General features: G+C 31.1%; 1 protein-coding gene across 2 annotated transcripts; it reads left to right on the forward strand.

Annotated features, from left to right (window-relative positions):
- Positions 1 to 1,686: 1,686 nt before the first annotated feature.
- Positions 1,687 to 21,484, forward strand: LOC130451496 (probable DNA mismatch repair protein Msh6). 2 transcript variants are annotated; one of them, XM_056790537.1, is made up of 16 exons: positions 1,707 to 2,016; positions 2,343 to 2,726; positions 2,784 to 2,944; positions 6,252 to 6,527; positions 6,593 to 6,730; positions 8,621 to 8,828; positions 12,710 to 12,971; positions 15,110 to 15,265; positions 15,321 to 15,478; positions 16,775 to 16,863; positions 17,348 to 17,647; positions 18,498 to 18,589; positions 18,695 to 18,821; positions 18,875 to 19,057; positions 19,130 to 19,459; positions 21,126 to 21,484. In XM_056790537.1, the coding sequence occupies exons 1-16, from the start codon at positions 1,935 to 1,937 to the stop codon at positions 21,393 to 21,395; spliced, it is 3,216 nt and encodes a 1,071-aa protein (XP_056646515.1). In that variant the 5' UTR covers positions 1,707 to 1,934; the 3' UTR covers positions 21,396 to 21,484. The 2 variants fall into 2 exon arrangements, with proteins under 2 accessions (XP_056646514.1, XP_056646515.1); XM_056790536.1 differs by having other exon boundaries at positions 1,687 to 2,016; positions 2,343 to 2,944.
- Positions 21,485 to 22,375: the final 891 nt, after the last annotated feature.

Below are 22,375 nucleotides of genomic sequence, written 5' to 3' on the forward strand. Positions count from 1 at the left end.
AATAATTCCACGTGAGTAAATTGCACACCACACTGTGACTTTAGGTGAATGCAAAGGCCGTTGATGCAATTGTCGAGGATTGGTATCAGCCCAGTAGCGCATGTTTTGTTTGTTTACGGATCCACACAAATGAAAATGGGCTTCATCACTAAAAAAAACAATAGCGTCCTCAGGAACGACTTCCAGAAAAACCTCACACGCGTTCCTCCGAGAATTGAAGTCACGTTCAGAAAGTTCCTGCACAATTGCCATCTTGTATGGATGGAAATGAAGATCATCATGAAGTATTCTCCTCACAGAACGATCGGAAAGTCCAAGGGCAGACGCATGTTTGCGCGCAGAACGCCGTGGTGATCGCAACACTGAAGTTCTAACTAACTCAATGTTCTCCGGTGATCTAATGGGCCGAGGGACTCCAGTTCTTCGTCTTGTCACACTTGCAGTTTGTCTGAACGTAGTGACCCACGTAACAATTGATTTCCGGTCCGGGACAGGGGCCAAGGGAGCTAAATTAAAGCGATTCCGAAAGGCGCGCTGGGTTGCGATCACAGAACATCCGCTCGAAAAGTAAACCTCAACGGCAACCGCACGCTCCTCACTGTTGCAACGCATGATGGCGACTGAACTGTGCCGGGACAAAACTTTATAGTCCCCCCTCTCGAACGAGACCACTAGCACTCCGTTACGACATCTACCGACTAAATGGCGAACTTTTTAAAAAAGGAAGTTATGCTGCCGCACCCTGTATGAGAAAACTTAAAATCAGAATTACGATAATGTAATCAGTCTCCAGAACAGAATAAAGAGGTTGAAGAACTTGTAAAGGGAGTTCTAGCTGCAAACCGCCAAGGTCTTTGGAAAAACTATGTTGAACATGTTATCAAAGAAGAAGATGAGTATGTGGTAGCACCCTCTTTACAATCCTTCATAATTCAATCAAATGATTCTGACTACCACGATTATTTATAAAGATACTTTGGAATTGAAATGTTTTGATTCTTTTATTTGCAAAGAATTTATTTTACTTTATGGTTTTTGCTTTGAATTTTCGTTTGGCACCGTTAAACTTCATTGCCCATGTGACTATCCATCCCTCAATCACAACGCCGACTCGGCGACCAAAGATGGTGCATTCCACTAAGTGTTCACGGCGTCAGAAATATTCTTTATGGCGTTCCACATAGCGACTACGATCAATATACTCGTAGCTAGAACGTCACAGATAACATCATGAATCACGTTCACGACTACCCTTGTCATGAGGTGGGTCGAAGTAATTAGCGGAATTTTCGATGCTCAAGCAACGCAAATTGCAACCATGAGAATCTATCTCATTATTTGATGCTGTATAGGATATTATAAGTACCACCATAAATTTCACTATCGATTTTACTTCATTGTAAATTACTTAATCACCCTGCTAAAAAATTCAATGATTAACAAATTGTAACATAACTTCTTATAGCATTTGCTTTATTTTTTCTGTTTTTCCATTCGTTAATATTTACCTCAGAATGCCTCGCAAGACATTTCACTTAGGTTTACGATTATAACGCTCTGGGTTAAGTGGAACGGGAGAGATCGTGGTTGTGGACTTGATTGTCGTGAGTGCTTAGTGGAATACACCCAGAGAGTGACATAATTAGGCGCTCGTGAAATGAACCGAACTATCCATTTTAAAGGCCATGTTTATGTGTATGGAACATGGAAGTTGATCTATACATGGAACATTTTTGTGTTCGGTCGGTTCAAATCTGACGTCTGTTAATTAGTAAAATTGGTGGTTTACGGTTGCTATACATTTTATTATTGTAAATGTGTTTCTTTAATTTTTAATATTAAAAATATATGATAAGTAAAATAAGCAAGTTTTTATTTGGTGAATTGTCAAACACGTGAATATATATTTATGTAGATGATTTTTTATCAATAATATGGCAAAACGGCAAAGTACCCTCTTCAACTATTTTTCATCACCAAAACAAACATGTAAAAAAGAACAACCGATGAAAAAAGGTAAGTATTTAGCGATTCTAGTATATTATCTCGATAAAAAATACATAAGAAACGTCTTCCGGCCAATATCACCTTTTCAAATTAGTGCATTATTGTCGATGTCGAATTTTTTTTCATTCAAAAGACTTTTTGTATTAGCGCTTTAACATTGATCATTTTCTATAGTAATAACCACGTAAACTACCAAATGTAAATTTTCTCATCTCAAATTTGTTATTCAATCCATTCTTATCAATTACGATTTTTTTAGTGACTATCTACATTGATACCTAGATGTCTGATGTTCAACAGAAATCATTCAATTTATCCTTGTAATTTATTTTTAGATGTTCCTAAAACTGAAGATGATGATGAAGTTATTGTATCATTTTCCAAAAAGAGAAATAGGCAAATAATAGAAGATTCATCTGATAGTGAAAATGAAAAGCCACCAGCTCACAAAAAACTTCATCTTTCAGATAACGAATCAGAAACTGGAAATTTTGCTTTAAACAAAAGTAATCCAATCATTTCTAAAATGGGGGATTCTGATGTACAAAATGGGGAATCAAAAAAGAACATGAAATATTTTTCATTCAAGAAAGAAATTCAAAATCTTCCTAATCCAATAGAGTTTACATGTACCACAATAACATCTGAGATCAAGGACATCCACTCAAATTGGCTGCATATAACATTGGATTTTCTTCAACCAAATAGAATTATGGATAGTAACAAAAGAAAACCCAATCATCCCAATTATGATTCAAAAACATTGTTTGTTCCAGAAAGCTATTTGAATAGTGTAACTCCTGCTATGAGACAATGGTGGGTTTTGAAAAGTCAACACTTCGATTCAATTCTATTTTTTAAAGTTGGAAAGTTTTATGAACTTTATCACATGGATGCTGTAACTGGTGTAACTCAGCTTGGACTTTCCTATATGAAGGTATTAGATTTTTCATGTAGTTGGTAATTGATTGGTTGAACTAGCTTTCAAACCATTAATATCTGGATGAGGGTCAATCCATATGAAGTGGTCCAGAGGTGGATTTTTTTAAAATTTTTTATTATGATTCCTTTATGCTTGTAGATATTTAAAACAATAATTTTAGTTAATGCAAGCGTTTGTGTTTTATTAAATATCTTAAAAACTGAATGACATAGAAAGATAATTTAATCACCATTTTAATGCCAATCTCTTAAGCTAAAAAATGCAATTTTAGATAATTTGGTGTATTCCTAGCTCTAATACGAAAAAAATTCTACAAATTTAATAACTGTTTTCAACGAAATATTTTTCTTACTTTTTTCTCTCCCTCATTACTTGAGGTATTCTTAATTTTTTACATGAACTTTACATTTTTCATTTTTTTTTAAAGTTGAAGACTTGATATCTCTGAGTAGAGTTTTAGTATTTTAGTAGTCATAGAGTTTTGGTAAGGTTTATATGAAATATAAACTTGACTTGTTTATTTTCATGGTTTAAGTCTGGCAACTGCTTAAAAATGGGAAAAAACACAACAATCAAGCAATTTTTTGAATAACAATGAAAACATACTTTTATAGCATGGATCCATATTAACAACCAAAAATGTTGAATGAATGTACTATGATCTTCTTACTTTGATTTCTGCTTTGAAATTTCTTCACTGAGTTTTTTAGAAACCTTGTGAGAATGTTCCAAATACACTAATAACACATATTTAGGTTAAGATATTGCCATAAACATGGTGTTTAAATTATCTTTCTATGTCATTCAGTTTTTAAGATATTTGATAAAATGCAAATGCTTTCATTAACTTAAATTTGCCCGCTTTCATTAACTAAAATTTGCCCATGCTAACGCTGCTATTTTTAAACAGCTGAGGATGGAATTTTTTTATTTTGTTTTGAATATCTACTAAGATGAAGGAATCATCATACAAAATTTTAAAAAATCAAAAATGATCAAGCAATTAATTTATTTGGACCATTTATATTGGTATGAATTGACCCATGAATTAAAAAAAGGAAATCTTTAACAATGACAAGAACTATTTTGATATTGGTACAATAGTCTCCATTCTTCTTTAAATGCTGTAATTGAAAGTTTCTAATGAAGTAAAAATGTAGATTCAATTTGGGGTTTTTTAAATTTTGATCTATATTTGTCTCATAGACACATTGTTTTAGTCTACTCCATTCTAATAAATAAATAGCCTTCTCTCATATTGTGATTCAAACAATTATTCAACCATTTCAATATTTTGTGGAGAAGAGAAAGTAATATGAAAAGTTATGATCTCTATTCACTCACTGTTTCATCCTATAATTGATGTTCACTAATAAATTGCTCCAACTCCTTGGGCATTTTATTAGTAAAAACTTGAATAAGGTATCAATAGCAATTTGTTGCAACTTCGGCCTTGCTTTACATATAGATTGTATCTGTTATTTTGGTTTACAAACTACATTAACATTTCTAAATACTAGAGACGTATTATTTGACTATTGGCTATTACCTTAAGCTATGGTTGGTGGCGTAAAGTACACCCTTGCAACCCCCGCGGTGCCGGGGGAGGGGGCGGAGTCAACCAGACGCTGACGAAAGGTTAGAAATCAAAATAATGTAAAATGTTATAGAATAAAAATATTTATATGTATATTTGTATTCTAAAGCTTGGAATCTGGAACAACCGTGCATAAAACTACAGAGGTGGGCCTGGAAATCACGACTACTCTTCAACTTACAAGTAGTTTAACTCAGGTCTTTCCATAATCATTTGGCATTCAGTGGCATGTAAGGCGGCAACTCTAACATTCATTTGGTCATGTTAGCAGTCGCGACTATCCAGTGACAAGTGTATTGTGCTGTTGTGTACTTTCAACCTACATTTTCTTGTTTTAGTGTCTGAAGTCTGTTATAGTGTGGCTACTTTTACTGCAGTTGGCTCTACCGCTTACTCTGGCCAACTTTTGGAAGTGACTAAATATCAACTGATTATGTCGAAAAAATTTAGTGACTCGGAAATTAGAAAAATAAAAAAAGAAATGCTAGAAAAAGTAAGGGAACTGCCAAAAATTAGTTCTTTTTTAAAACTGTCTACATATGAGATTAAAGAGGACATTAGTGTTTGTGAGATTGAATCAGCAGTTGTCCCTAATACCTGCAATCCCATAAATCTAACTGTAGAAGTGGACTCATAGCTGGAAATTATATCTAATTCATCCTAAGCTGAAGAGGAGGGAAAAGATTGCGACGATAAAGTAGAAGAGCAGTTGATCTTAGCATCCAGATATATTGCAATCTACAGTGCTCCTTTGAATGAAAAAGTGAAATTTACAATATTACTTTTATAACCGTGACGACCAAAAGGTCCGTTTCCAGAAGACGGCAAAAATAGATCACTTAACTCTGATTTCTATTACTTAGAAACAAAAACTTGATTGCTTTTGTTTGTGTTAGTCCCCTTTGATGGAGCAGTGTTGGTTGTTTGCTGATAGAAATGACCCAAACTTCAAGGAGACTTGGACCACAAGTAAAGTAAAGAATTGGCAGGGAATTAGTAAAAAAATAAGCGGCGGAGATTTTATCTCTTTAAAAAATCAGAAGAAGACTACATTGTGTATATAGCTGTAGGTAACTCTTGTCATGTAAATTATGCTAGATGTATAATTGAATAAAGTTTTTAATGTTATAACATCGTGTTTATTGATTTTATCATACCTAACTTGATCTTTTATATTAGTTTTAAAGTCAATCTAAGTCGGGTATGGATTCTTTAGTAGAAGAAAATAAAATTTGTTTTCTTGGAAGTCTAATGGCTTTAAGCAAGGAGGGCGCTTCAGAAAGTCTGCGGGGGGCGCCAGGAACATGTGCTACGCCACTGTACGCAGTTACTACAAACTGAGAGTTACCATATCGGTTACCACTGTAGGGTCTAAATAATTGTTCAACAACTATTGTCTGCTTTAAAATTTGACTTTGGTTGTTAGAAAGCAAATCTGATTATAAAATTATTTTTATTTTCTCTCATCAATATTTATCTTGTGTTTATTTAATGATTTATTGCAAATCATCAAGGTTTTTGGAAGAGTTGAATTCAAGTGTTCTTCCATAGTAGAAACAAATCTACTTTTTATATTCTTTGTTCTACATTTTATTTCTTCATTGTATTCTGACTATCCCAATGAATGCAAATAATATAATAATAATTACAATTATTGTGGTCATTATTGCTTAAATTTATGAAGAATTATGTGTGCTATTTCAGGGAGATTTTGCACATTCTGGATTCCCAGAAAGTGCTTATGGTAAAATGGCAAATCTTCTGATAGATAAAGGATATAAAGTTGCAAGAGTCGAACAAACTGAGACTCCTGAAATGCTAGCAGAACGATGTAAAAATACGAAATTGTTGACTAAGTTCGATAAGGTTACAAATAGAGAAATTTGTCAAATTACATCAAAAGCTACTTGTATATATACTCCTCAGATGCCAGAATGGTCAAATGAATTACCATATTATCTATATGCTTTGTGCATGAAGGTAAGTAAATTTTTCCAATGAAATTTCGCTTTTTTATTTGTAATTCCATATGATGACATTTTTAGGAATTTTCTTCTGATAAAATTCAAATTGGAGTATGTTTTGTAGAAACTTCAATAAGTGTATTTCGTTTATCAGAGTTTGAAGATGATAAACACTTTTCAAGGTTACTGTCTTTATTTGCAGAATACTCCCCTACCCTAGTAAGTATTTTAATTAAATTGACTTAGTTAATTACAATAAACTTCAAACCAAGAACATTAATTAGCAAAAACATATGAAAACTTGTAAGAATTCAGTAATTAAATATATATATATATATATATATATATATATATATATATATATATATATATATATATATATATATTTTATTACTGAATTCTTACAAGTTTTCATATATAATATATATATATATATATATATATATATATATATATATATATATATATATAAATATGTGCGCGGCGTACGTGATTGTGTGTAATGGAAGGGAGTCTTTGTCAACTAGTTTATGAATGTTATGAGTGTGGCAAAAATAAACGAAACGCGAAAAAGCTTGTCTCTTCCCAGGCTGCCTCTAATAAGAGCATGGTGCTCACCAAGGTCTCTGCCACCAAGCAGTACTTCTTCGTCCCTACTTTCCATCTTCTTCCTGCAATGGCGTCCTAAGCTGTGTTGACGACGTAGTTAATAGCATCCAGAGTAGAGCGGTTATTCTGAAGCCATATTGTTTATGAGAGACCAACGTTTCTCTTTTCAATTGTATTATAGGTAATCCGTTTCAGTATTTTTTTCGTGGTATCTTGCATGCAGAGCGGACGGTAGGATGATGGTTCGTCAGGAGGTTTTTCCCCTTAGGCAGATGTACTAGTCTCTGTTGTTTCCACTTCATAGGAAAAACTCCTTTTGTGTTTCTCACTCTGGATTATGCTTCCATTAACTTTGGTCCTGTGATAGCTGGAATTTCTTCAATGTTCACTCTTTTGCATTGTATTTGAGTTTTCATTGCTGCAGAAACAGGGCTGTTATGATCCTTTCAAGAAGTTTGGGACACGTGGGTGATGAAATTAGTTGGGATTTCAAGTGTGTCATAACTACATTGTAGGTTTGTCCTACGGGTCATCCTCTACTGATGGGGTGGGTGTCTAGTGCTATCTCAAACATTAAAGGTCTTCGCTTTTCATTCAACTGCATTTGATTTTTTGTGATGTTTTCTACGTTTCCCGCCAGTTGATACTTCCTATAGGATCACACATTGATCACTGTCCATTACCTCCTACGAACTATTTCTGACTAGATTGCTGCAGGAATGTAGGAATACCGCCTGTATTTAGTGAAAACATGACATAGCTTCCAACAGTGCTATTCCTCAAACATTTCTGCCCAGCTTCGCCACTACAAAACCCAGCTTCAGTATCATTGATAGCGTCTTGCAACTGGTGCCTGCCACATGAGCAATTGACAGCGTTAGTGGTATTTTCGTTTCTCAAGGTGTACTGGCAAGGTGTCTTTGTGGTAATGCAAGATCTGGCTTGGGGTCACGCACGGTTTGCAAAAGCAAATCATACGCCGCTTTACAGTGATTGAGGTTTATCTGCAATAACTTCATACTCGTTTTTTCTTAATCTTCTGGAGTGCTTCTTCATGATATCTGCTACTTCCTGCGATGTGATTTTGTGTTGCCTTTTTCGACGCAGACAGAGCATAGGGCGTTATTCTTGCGTGCAAGAGCTTTGCGGCCAGTTTCTCATTCACACAGCAATTGGATTGTTCCACTTCGCTTCTGCATTTGGTGGCTGCAACACTTCGTTAGTCTTCTTATCTGGCAATTCGTCCAGTCAATCCTGATGTTGCTATGCTCCTTTTTGTCAGTGAAAAAATGTTTTTAATTATATCATTATTTGTACCAACACTAGTATGGAACGCATTTACTACTTTTAATGCTTTATTTTGACTTTGGGTTACTTGGTAGATTAAAATTACAATGCTTATCATTAGTAAAATGTTATGTTGACAACTAACAGATTATAAATAAAAACAATTGACAGTGAATTTAATATATACCATTCATATAATTTTATTTATTTTAGATTTTAATTGAAAAGGGAGGACTCAATAAACCGCTCAATAATTTATTGAATTCACATTTCAAGGATATTAAGAAAGAATTTTTAATTCCAAATACTCAATTTCTGACTGCATCAAATACATTGGAAACTCTATTATCAGAGTGTTATTTCAGAAACAAGGAAGGACAATTTCATTGGCCTCTGTTTTTTAAAACCATCGCTAATGATTGTAAGTTGTATTCATTTTCCATTACAGTTTTAAGGGTGTCATAGAGCTGAGTACCAAGCAAATATTCTTATTGTGTATAACCGAATTTAATCTATAAACACCTTTCTTAATTTCTTACTCCCTATATTTTTTTATCTTATTTTATTGATTATGTTATCTATAAATTTCTAATGATTTTTCCTCTGAGCATTTTATGCTTTTACAATAGCTATGTATTTAATATGTAGTTGGATAGTTCTATCAGCGAAATAATCACTGATCTGTTTTGTGACAGCATGACACCAATGTATATCATTCTGCTTTTGTTCCTATTTTCATATACCCTATTTTTGAACTAGGAGGACGCATTTTAGGAAACTTGATTCACACTGTGTCAGTGACTACGGTTGTGAGAAGGTTAATACAGTTGTCAAATTTGGTAACACATGATGTTTTGAAAAGTTATTTGTGTAACAAATTTCAAAACAATAAGATCTGAGTCGTTTCTGATTAAATGTAAATAATTCAAAATGAAGGAACCACAATAGACAAATAATTCAGAGAGCAATGGATGTTTGTTTTTTGAAAAGTGAGTTATATGAGAAATGAAGATCAGTTGAATAAAAAATTGATTGAGTATGAAATATAAGAAAATGTTCCCTTGCAAGTACAGAACTTTGATTTAAAATGGAAATAAATCATCAAAATATATGTATATGATTCACTTTGGCAGAATATTGTAGTTGTCATCACTTCTTCCATAGATTTCTTATTTGGAATATTTCATAGCGAGATTAGGTACTTAAATAGAACAGAAAATTTCCAAATGATATACAAATGGGTCTATTTTTCAAAAGAACCTATTAAATATAGTTACAGTATTTACAGTACTTAGAAATCAGATGTGATTACTAGTTCAATCATTGAACTATTTGAATAATTTTTTAATAAACATTATTTGTAACAAATAAACAGTTCCTGAATACGTTGCAGAAACGTAAGTTTATGACCAAACTTTGCAATGAATTTTGGTAAAGAAACAGATATACCTTTTCATGGCATTTTTTATAACATCTAAAATGGGATGTTTATAACATCTAAAATGGGATGAGAGATTGAAAAAATTATATAAACTACTCCAGAAATTAATAGAAAAATTGTTTCACTGACTAACAACAAAAGATATTGCAGTACAGACCATAATTTCCAAAACAAGTGCTCTAAGGATCCCACATGAGCATTTAAATATGACAAAAATTAGTGCAAAGTGGGTGCTTCAAATTCTCAGCGCAGTGCAAAAGCAGCGTCGAGTAGAATGTTGTGAGCGACTTTTAGAGCTTTGCCGTGAAGACCAAGAAAGTGTAAATCTATCAATTGTAACGAGTAAAGAAACTGTGGTCTTTCACTAAGATCAGACATTCAAAAGAGATTCAATAGAGTAGCACTGGAAAGGAGAACCAGTGCTAAAAAAAAGCAAAGGTCAAAATCCAGTTCAAAATGAAAAATGTTTAGTATATCTTGATGATATCGCTGTATTTAGTACAATCTCACACAAACACATCAATAATTTAAAAGAAGTATGAAATGAAATTCGTTATATTTTTAAAAATTAGGTAATCCTTCAACTGAAAAAAATGCAATCATTAACCCAAACGACTAAGTCGTAACAACATAAACGATTCTGATTATGTTGTTTTGGTACATGTAAAGAACGTTATTCTGGACTTTTCTTGTCCGTTCAATCTCACAACTAACGCAAGCAATTTCGCTTTAGGCACTGTTCTTAGTTAAGGAAAAATCAGAATTGGTTTACCTGTGGCATGCACTAGTACAACTCTTTGCAATTGTTTGGGCTATGAAATATTTCCGTCTGTATATTTTCATAAGAATATTCACTATAGTAACTGTTTTCGTGTAAGTAGACTGTAATCATACTGATCACTCAGATTTTAAATTTTAATTATAATAAAACAACAAATAATAAAAAGATACAATAAATTCTGATACATGTTCATATATTAGCGTGTTATATGTTAATGTCTCTACGTTCTCGAGGTCGACACTTGACTCTGCCACTCTCCAAAATTTATCTGTATTAAACAGTAACAGATAATAAGTTTCTTCAATAACTCTTTCCCCAAACGACCTCAGTTCTAAAATAAGTAGATGGAGGTTAAAATTCGAAGAATACGATTAAGATATAGTTTAAAAATAATGCGCATTGAACACGAATTCAGTTGAATATGAGTGAGGTAAGCTGTTCAGTTGATTCTCCCAATAAATTATTAGTTTATATATTTTGATGAATCTTAAATATTACAAAAATTATAGAAACCGAGTCATTCTAGAAGTCTAGAAACTGAAGGATCAAACAACGAAATTGATGATAATATTATTCATACCAATACACAGAACCAATATATACCAATTTCAGAATATGTAATAAATATAGGAAAAAGTTGAAGTATAATACACAGAACATTTTCTAAGAAGAAATGTAAACTTAGTTGTTATTCAGTAGAAATAAAATGGCGGATTTTTGATGCCAGTGCCCTCGATTCAGTGCCGATATCACACTTTCCCGAAGTGATGATAAAAAAAGTACCTTAGAACTGGGACCAGTATATTTACAATACAGTGCGGTCGTAAAGTATGGAATAAATGGAGTGAAGAAACAAACATTTTCAGCATTTTTTACTTTTTTCCGTATGGGAAAGAAAACTGCTCTCAAATAAATATGTGAAGTTTATGGTTGCTGATTGCTTAACAGAGCACATGTGTCAGAATTGTTATAAAAAATTCCGTTCTGGAGAATTTTCCCTCAAAGATGAGCAACGTTCTGGGCGGCTTACTGAAGTTGATGATGACCAAATCAAAGTCATAATTGAAGAGTTTCATCATAACTGTTCGAGAGGTTGCGAATGGCTACCTGTATGATAATGATAAGAACCAGAAATTTTATGAGTGCGGAATCATGAAGCTGAAACAAAGGTGACAAAAGGTCATTGAGCAAAATGGAAAATATATAATTGCTTATATATATATATATATATATATATATATATATATATATATATATATATATATATTGTAAGTCTTTGTCAGCTTTATTATGAGCGGTTTCTTATTGAGAACGTAGGAATGTGGCAACGAAACACCAAAGTGGACTAACTTTAATATATTTTCCGAACTTACGAATACTTATGTATTCATTGTCTGGGAAATAATTAATTGAGGTTTAGGTTAGGTTTTAGATAGTATTATTGGTTGCAAGCATTAATACTATCCAAAACCACCGAAAATTTTAATTATTTCCCAGACGATGAATACATGAGCTCGGAAAATATATTATAGTTAGTCCACTATGGTGTTTCGTTGCCACTTTCCCAATAAATACCGCTTTTATATATATATATATATATATATATATATATATATATATATATATATATATATAATATATATATATATATATATATATATATATATATATATATATAAATCAAAGTAAAGAATTTCAAAATTCAATATTTCGAAAATGTATTCGCCGTTCTTCAAAGGAGAAAACAACTACTTCCCTGTCTAATGCCTCGACGAATCTTGAATTACAACTCCTCTAAAATGCGTGATGTAAATCGACCTTTTTGTCGATATTAACATCGTGTTTATTACCTATTACATATTGAATATAGTGTGTTGAATTCATACCTCCGTGAAAATGCAGGATGTTAGAAATTTAAATTTCACAAATTTTTATTGTTCACTAATAACTCATACCAAAGACAGTTTTCAATTCTAACTCGATTGAATTTTCGTATTTCTATATATGTTTGAGTTGCTTGGCAATCAGTAGTAACTCAAATGGAACAAAAAGTAAATTCATCTCTTTGCTACTGTTTAAGGTGTAGCCAAACCTAACTGTGAACTAACAACCAGATGCCTTGGCGCTTGTATGTGGTATTTAAAAAATTCTAAACTAGATATACAAACGTTGTCATTACAAAAATTTGAATGGTATGATCCATTGGAATATGCGATGAATAAAAAAAAACAACAAGATTATTTAGTCTTAGATGCTATTACGATTGACAATTTGGAATTACTTGGAACTACAGGATCACTAAAACAAGTGTTAGATCACTGTGAAACGGCTTTTGGTAAAAGGTAAAGTATACAAATAAATCATTTTAAATAAACATCTACTTATAACTCATGTATATATATATTAATATATATATATATATATATATATATATATATATATATATATTAATTAATTAATGCATCTAAATGTTCTTGATTTTATGATTTTAGGAAAGATAAATTTTGACGTTTCGACTTTTCTTTAAATCTTTATCAAAATATGATATTGACACTGACAATTTGCCTCCATCATGAATATCAAAATAAGGATAAAATCAACTTAGAACTTTGTTCCAATAAGAAAAATTAATTCTTCCTTAGTTTCCATATCTCAAATATATTAAATTTATTAGAATTTACAAAATAGAGCTATAAATTTTACTTAAATTATTTTTTTTTCATTTTTTATCATCTATATTTTTTTCGTTCTTATGAATGTGAACCATTTCTAAAAATTCTCTTTTTCGTGTATTAGATTCCGTTTCAAGAATTTTTGAATCTTTATAATTGAATTTATGTTTTTTTGATATCTCATGGTTCGTTAATGCAGTTCTATTTTTTTATCATATTGATGACCTCTTAGTCTATTTTCTAAATACTGAGATGTTTGCCCTATGTAGACAGCGTCACAATTAGTACAAAGCACTTGATACATAATATTACATCTTTTGTTTTTTGGTGTTTTAGATTGTACTTCAATGAAATACTTGGATAATGTATTATATCCTCTATGACTTATACTAATATCATATTTAATGAAATAATTCGATAATTGTTGGGAAAGTCCTTGTACATATGATAATTAAAAATGTTTTATGTTTTGTTTCAGTTTTGTTTTTAAATTGATTCTAGTATCTGTTTATCCTTTTCTTGAATATTTGAATATGTTATTTATCATTTTTTCCGTATAATTATTTTCTTTCAATGCAATTTTTGATTTTGAATAGCTACGCATCTAAATTCAGGATCTGATAGTTGGATAGATCTATCAGCCAAACTTATTATCACTGATCTTTTTTGTGACAAAGGGTGACACGAATTGAAGTTTACATATCTTGAGGACCAAGTTGGTTTTGTATACCATTCTGTTCTTATGTTATTGTTAATTTTATATAATGTGACATCAAGAAAATTGATTCTATTATTTTCTCAACCTCGATTGTGAATTGAAGTTTTTCATGATAAGAATTGAATTTTTTACTCATGTTTTCAATTTGACTCTTTGGTACAGCAGTAATGCAATCATCTACATATCGGAAAAAGAATGGAATATTTACATCAAATTTGCTTAGAACCGTTTCCTTAAGATCTTCCATTACCAATTGTGCTATAACACTTGAAATTGAAGCTCCCCTAGCACAACCATCAATTTGTTTGTATATTTCATTTTCATGTTTGAAATATGTTGTTGTAAGTGTGAGTTCTATAGCTTTTATAAATTCATTTGAGGTATTTCTGTATATTCTTTAATTTCGTCCCATTTTTTCATTAAAATATTTTTCACAACGGTAATAGGAATATGTATTTATATATAAAGAAACCATATCTAACAAAATAAATACATATTCATTAGGAATTTTGATACTTTTAATTTTTTCTTTGAAATCCCATGTGTTTTTGATATAGTATTTGTTTTGATATAAAATATAATACATTATCCAAATATTTCACTAAATTAAAATCTAAAATACCAAAAAACAAAAAAAGTAATATTATATATCAAGTGCCTTGTACTAATTGTGACGCTGTCTACATAGGGCAAACATCTCAGTACTTAGAAAATAGACTAAGAGGTCATCAATACGATAAAAAAATAGAACTGCATTAACGAACCATGAGATATAAAAAAAAATTCAATTATAAGGATTCAAAAATTCTTGAAACGGAATCTAATACACGAAAAAGGGAATTTTTAGAAATGGTTCACATTCATAAGAACGAAAAAGCTATAAATGATAAAAAAGATCTAAATAATTTAAGTAAAATTTATATCTCTATTTTGTAAATTCTAATAAATTTAATTGATTACCGCTATATATTTGAGATGTGGACACCAAAGAAAAAACTAATTTTTCTTATTGGAACGAAGTTCTAAGTTGATTTTATCCTTATTTTGATATTCATGATGAAGGTGATCTATAGATCAATATATATTCCAGGTTACTGGTTAGGTGGATTTGCAGACCATTGTGTAATTCTTTGAAGATTGAAGAAAGACAAAATGCAATTAAATATTTAGTGGATAACAGCTCCTTGCTCAATAATACTCGAATGGTACTTAAAGGAATGCCCGATTTGGAACGTTTTCTAATGAAGTAAAGTACAATATGGGAATTGCATTCGCCTCATAATCATTCTTTATTTTTTCAGAATACACACATATGGTAACAAGTTTTTGTCAACAAACCATCCAGATAGTAGAGCTGTGTTATATGAGAATAACACTTATTCTAGAAATAAAATCAAAGATTTTTTAAAGACTTTAAAAGCTTTTGAAACATCATATGAAATAATAAATTTATTCCAGGGTAAGTTACAAAACACCTGAATAAACATAACTTATATTCATTATAACTTGAACTTAATGACAATGTCATTTTTTAATGATGATATGGACTTCTACATTTTCAAACTTGCTTCCTCCTAAGAAGTTAGCCTACAAACATATCTATGCTTGGAAATTAGTAACCTGAGCACTAGCCAGGCTCTAATAGCTAATTTTGTGAAGTATAACTTCAGTTAAGAGTAACAAATATAAGACTACTGGAACGTTTATGTATGGTTACTGAAGTTCAAGTGTTCCGTGTCCTGAAATAGTGGTATCACGACATAGACCAGAGGTGGGGAACCTTTTTACCATTAGAGGCCACATTTAAATTAGGCAGCAATAAGAGAGGCCGCATAAGCTGATTGACCTAAGAAAGTGACTTTTGTGAAATTATTATAGTTTTTCTATAGATTTAACAATTTATTGCATTATATAGAAAAAATAAAATATAATACTACAAAATTTTAAATACAATATACATATAAAATATTATAAAAAAATACAATAAAAAATATTTTTTTGTTCACTAAGTTAGTGACTTATTTGGCTTTGTTTTTTGTTTGACAGTAATTGTATATTTGGATCAAGCTTCGTAACACGCAGCTTTAATGATCCTCTAAATGTGCATCTGTAATTTGCATTCTTAAATTTGTTTTTATTTTTGACATGAGAGAAAATGTTGTCTCGCAACAGTAGGTACTTCCGAAGCAGGAAAGTAAACGGCGAGCATGTTCTCGAAGGTATGTATATTCAACAGCATTTTCCCAGATTTCTAAGGGATCCTTTTTAGCGTTAAAAAGGGATTTGATGATACTATCTTCCCCTAAATCAATTAACTCCATTTGTTCTGCAGGAGCCTCGGATATATCTATTAAATGTGGTTCAAATGCCAGTTTCATAGCAGGAGTGTGCTCGGCAAAATCAGAAAATCTATTAGCAATTTGGGGTCGCTGAAAACTGTTTAAAAAATTAACATTGAGTGTCCAAGTCTGAAACGGATGGTGTGTGGGCCAGAGCCTCGCCCATGCGTGTTAGGGCCCGTTTCAGACTAATATTCTGACGTCATGTTACAATATGACTGTCTTTGGCGGGCTTTTTCGCACAACTGTCATGGCGTTGATGTACAATAGTTGTTTGAAACGAACTCTACCATTTTGTACTAGGTGGCAAAGGACCGCACAAGAACCTCGCGGAGGCCGCAGGCTCTACACCTATGACATAGACTCTGCTCATTTTTCTAGAATAATTTTTTACATCTAAGAACATTTTGTTTTAGGATGTGAAAATAGGCTGTTGAGAAAATTAACACAATTAGAACCAAATGGAGTATATCCGGATATCATGGAAACCATTTCATATTTCACAGTGAGTTTTCCACTTTTCTATTCTTTCTATATTTTTAGAATATGTGTGATTCATTGATTTTTAAGGATATTTAATGAGTACTATTTTAATAAAACTTTTGGCAGATTATATTGTACTTGTGGTTAGAATACAATAATGTGGAAGAAAATTGAACTTTATCTGTTATTGTAAACAAATAATTTAAGAAAAAGGTGCAAGTTGCTGTATCTTCTTGGTTTAGCTATTTTGGTTTCAAGTATTATTAACCCTGAGATGTAATGGAGAGTAAAAATGATGATTATTGCCGATTGAAAATGTTTATCATTGTTTTGATTGTTCTCTCTTATAAGTTGAGTTTGTGTTTAGTGTAAAGTTGTTCTCATCTACAAAAACTTGAATAAATTGAATACTTTCACTATAATTTGTACATTTTATTGAAAGTATTAAGCACATTTTGATTGAAAAGCCTTGTTTTGTAGTTTATTTGAGATTTGTTTATTTGTAGAATGCCTTTGATCATCAACAAGCTGAAAAAGATGGAAAAATAATTCCCAAAACAGGTGTGATAGATGAATATGATGAGATCGAAGTCATTATAGAAAATTTGAAAAAAAAATTGGATAATTACTTGAATGAACAATCTAAATTCTTTGGTTGTAATGTAACATATGTTGGTACAGATAAGAAACGGTATCAATTGGAAGTTCCTGAAATTAAAAGTAATAAAGCAACTGATGAGTATAGATTAGAAGGTGCTAAGAAAGGAGCAAAACCTGTCAAGAGATTCTCTACTGCAACAACAAGGGTAACTACTCTAAAGTGTAACTAAAAGGGTATCGGAAATCAAATTTAAAATTTATTACTTGGGTTTTAAGTAGTTTTTAAATTTACGTTTTGATAATATTTTTCATTATTTACCCATTTAAAATTAATTAATGTGTAGCATTCTTCTTTTGTCATTATTAGGATCAATTAACTTGATAAATTGATAGAAATTGCCACTACTAATAAGGCACAATATCATACTATTATTTTTATTCAAAAAGCGAATACATAAAAACAGTCTTGTCTTCATAATTTACATTATTGCACTAAAAGCTATAACTTACTGGTATCAGATATAATAATGGTCATAAATTTGAATATGTAACCACATAAAACTCATAAATATGTCACAAGTTCAGTTATTAATGGGCCTAGTATTTCTCAAGTACCTCATATAATTTAGATATCTCAATGAAAAAAGTTCAATAATACTATTTCCATGAATACCAGCCCAAAAATTTAATTATTATGAATAACAGATGTATTATTGTTGTAAAATTAATAGTTCTTCTTTCTTTCGAGATTTTTTGAGGATATTGAATTGATTGTTAGTCCTACCCGCTAAAAAACATTTATTCTATTTATTTCAAATAGTTTACTTGTTCTTTGAACTTTGATATAATTTTAATTTACCAATAAATGCATATTTATTCAGTCATTCAGCTATATATGGTATTAGAAAAAATATTAGGGACAGATTTGAAAAACAAAACAATTTCCAAAAATAAATTTGAAATAATAAAGTTCGTTATATTGATCTCGCATCTTGCTAAAAGAATCTGATTTTATGTGCTTATATCTAGTTTTACAATTGATTCATATTATTTCAGGACTTATTATCACAGATGATAGATGCAGAGTCAACTAAGGAGAAAGTTATTCTTGATCTAAGCAGAAAAATTTTTGAAAAATTTAATGATAAGTATGTTCTTTTTTAAATACTCAATCATAGAAGGAAACAATACTTCCATGATAATTCATTTTTTTGTGTTGAAACTGAATTGCTTTTTATAATTGTCTGTTTTAGGAGAGACAAATTTGATACAGTAATTCAGTGCTTGACAATATTAGATGTTTTATGCTCTCTAGCAGAGTATGCTAGAACATATTCATTCGAAATTTGTTTGCCAACAATTTTACCTTTTGATGATCAGGTATAAAATTGAGCTCTCAAAGTATCTATTGTTTTTTAGAAAATATGTTTTAGCCCAAGCTACTAATTGAAAATGGTAGACATCCAGTTGCCCAAAATCTTGAAAATTATATTCCAAATGATACGAAAATGGGAGTGGATGAATTGCCTAGTTTGTTAATAATCACGGGTCCTAATATGGGTGGAAAATCAACATTGATGAGACAAATTGCTATTATTTCTATTATGGCCCAAATTGTAAGGCTTATTTGAATTTTAAAAATGAACATTAACGTACAAACAAGAACGTCATTCTATAACATGTTTTAGGGGAGTTTTGTACCAGCATCCAAATGTGAACTTACTCTTATAGATCGAATTTTTACTCGCCTTGGTGCTCAAGATGATATGAAAAATTCTCAATCTACATTTTATGTGGAACTTTCAGAAGCAGCTAGTATATTACAATATGCTAGCCAACATTCTTTATTGATTATTGATGAATTAGGGCGAGGAACTTCTACACATGATGGAAATGCTATAGCAACCAGCTATGTAAATAAATTAATCCAACTTAAATGCCGAACTGCATTTTCTACTCACTATCATTCTCTTGTTTATAATTTTCTCGACTGTTCAGATGTGCAATTAGGACATATGGTGAGTTGAACTACCTAATTGGTAACTTTTGATTCAATATATGGTAACCATGGTTTAGTAAAATTAAATGTATCAACTTTGTAGTAAGTAAGTAAATTTTGAGTTATCTATTTTACGATTTGCTAAAATGATTTTTTAGGATTTTTATATACCAGAATGTATTGAAAAATTCTTAGCCTACTTTAGAACCAAACAAAATTTCAATGTCAAAATAATTTATTACTCAACATATTCTCCTCTTAATTGGACACATTTATTACAGCGAACCTGCTACATCTCTAGACCTTTAAAAAAAATTTTCTTCTTGCTCTGCAAACCAGACCTCCACAGTTTTTATTACCTCCTCGTTGGAAGAAAATTTACGACCTTTTAAACTTCTTTTCAGTTGAGGAAAGAGTTGATAGTCGAACGGACCCAAATCTGGTAAATAACCGGGGTATTCTAGTAATTAAAACCCTAATCACGAATTTTATGCAAGGCAACATGAGATCTCCAGTAATTGTTCTACCTTTATCCAAAAAATCAATCATGATTACTCCATGGCAATCCCAAAAAACTGAAGCAAGAACTTTTACAGCAGATTTTTGGACACGAAACTTCTTAGGTCTTGGAGAACCAGAGTGACGCCATTCAATCGATTGTTGCTTTGTTTCTGGATCGTAGAAATGTACCCAAGTCTCATCCATAGTAACAATTTGATTTAAGAAGTCTACATCCTTTTTAAATCGAGTACAGATCGAACGCGATGCTTCTAGGCTTGCACGCTTTTGGTGCAAGGTGCACCAAAAGCAATATAAAAATAAAACTTCAAGAACTAGTAACAAATCACATTAATAATTGTGAACTTTGTTTCACCTCAAAATATGATAGAAATCCTCGAAAAATCCCATTTTCTGGTCCCCTTATTTATAAAAGACCATTCGAAAATATTCACAGACGTATTATCGATAGAAAATAAACAATTTTTAACAATAATCGATGTATTTTCTAGATATCTCCAAGCTTACGAAATAAGCAATTCAAATTCTATCACTATTCTCGATAAATTAAGACACTATTTTTCTCCCCATAATTACCCTTCACAAATAACTTGCGACAATACAAGAGAATTCACTAGCGAAACGTTTAAGAAATTCATGTCACTCTTTCACATAAAAATCGAAAGAAAATATTACTGACTTTTTTACAACGGCTATTCTTATATACAATCAATCACTTCATTCAGTTACAAACTTTACCCCTTTTTCATTCCTTTATGTACCATATGAAAATTTAAACTGAATCGATCCCAATAAACAAATCTATCAAGATTATAACCCTTTTAAATACAGGTACTTGATGATAGCTCGATACTCCAATTTTTCGATTTTCACAATTTCGGTGGTCATCTATTATTTTCTCTAGGCTAACTAGATATCAATACATCCTCGTATATATATATATATATATATATATATATATATATATATATATATATATATATATATATATATATATATAATATATAGGTATTTAATAAAGTGTGACGCATCATAGGTGTTTGTTTGATGAAGATGAATTCAGCAAATTTTTCTGATACAGAGTTGGATAACACTTAACAAATGAATATTTTGTTTTAAAGATGTTAGGTGTTTTTTCATTGCATTACAAACATATTAAATTTTAGGCTTGTCTAATTGAAAGTGATCCAGATTCGACTATTGAGAATGTAACTTTCCTTTACAAGTTGGCAACCGGCAGATGTTCCAAATCTTATGGTTTTAATGCTGCGAGACTTGCAGGACTTGAACGTCAAGTAATTATTGATGCTATGAAAGTAGCCAAAACCTTGGAAGAACAGAGTTATTTGCAGAATGTTATTCAAGCTGTGATGACCTCTGAAAATTTGTCAGAAATTCGGCAAATATTAAAATCCCTACTTATTATAAATGAGTGATGTTTAGTTTTTTCGATGCTCTCAATCTTTTTTACTTAATGTATTTATTATAAATGTTAATATGTCATAAAATAAAAGTTGAGAATCAACTAAGAGTTTTTGACCCAAATACCAAGGATTGTAAGCAACTATTACATATGCTACAGGGTATTTATAATACTATTTTCTACCTTTGTCAGTTTGAACAGTTAAGTACTGTTGATAGACGTTTAGACAGGGAGAGTAAAATTTTTCACAAAAAACAAAAGCATTGGTATTGGAATTTAGGAGGTTAAGAGCGTGGTTTAGTTTTTAATAGGTCATAAACTTAAATTGTTGGTTAGTAAGTACCCAAACTTGTATTCATGTATATTAATATATGGTTAAACTGCTCGAAACATAGATTTTATATTACTAATATTAATATGTGATAAAAATATATATTGCGAATTAATTATGGTTCTTCCAATATTAATTGCGAAAGACAGTTTTGAGTGAAACAATCAATATTTTATAAATACGCACGGTACTCATACCAAATTAAGAAATGAAAAATAATGTTTACTCCTCGTATAAAATTCGGTAAACATCTAACAAACCACGTGGACTCATCATCTCCACTGTTTACCAATGAAAACATCGAATCGTAAACATAAATGCATTTCTATTGACCGAAGCTGTCGGAAGGTGTATATACTCAATTTCTTCGAAATATTCCTGCCAGACAGCCTGCGATAAGCGGTGGCGTCACTTGGTGAGATTTATTTTATTCATAAATTCTTTAAATAAATAGAAATATTGCGTTCTTTAGACCATAGGCGAATGGAGACAATGAAATTGCACAGTGTAGTGAGAATAAAGACAGGTATGAATTTAATGATAAAGATTAAGATATACAAACACAGGAAGTTATTTTAAAAATACTGAAATGTTTAAAAAAGGAAAAAATTCAGCAATCTGCTCATGCAATCATAATAAGAATTGCTAAATTAACTAGAGTA

The sequence above is a fragment of the Diorhabda sublineata genome, chromosome X (assembly GCF_026230105.1).
Source record: "Diorhabda sublineata isolate icDioSubl1.1 chromosome X, icDioSubl1.1, whole genome shotgun sequence".
Taxonomy (NCBI): domain Eukaryota; kingdom Metazoa; phylum Arthropoda; class Insecta; order Coleoptera; family Chrysomelidae; genus Diorhabda; species Diorhabda sublineata.

Coding starts and splice junctions, on each gene's coding strand:
- LOC130451496 (XM_056790536.1), top strand. CDS start 1,935: ATGGCAAAACGGCAAAGTACCCTCTTCAACTATTTTTCATCACCAAAA. Junction 2,017..2,342: donor AGAACAACCGATGAAAAAAG/GTAAGTATTTAG, acceptor ATTTATTTTTAG/ATGTTCCTAAAACTGAAGAT. Junction 8,829..12,709: donor TAAAACCATCGCTAATGATT/GTAAGTTGTATT, acceptor CTACTGTTTAAG/GTGTAGCCAAACCTAACTGT.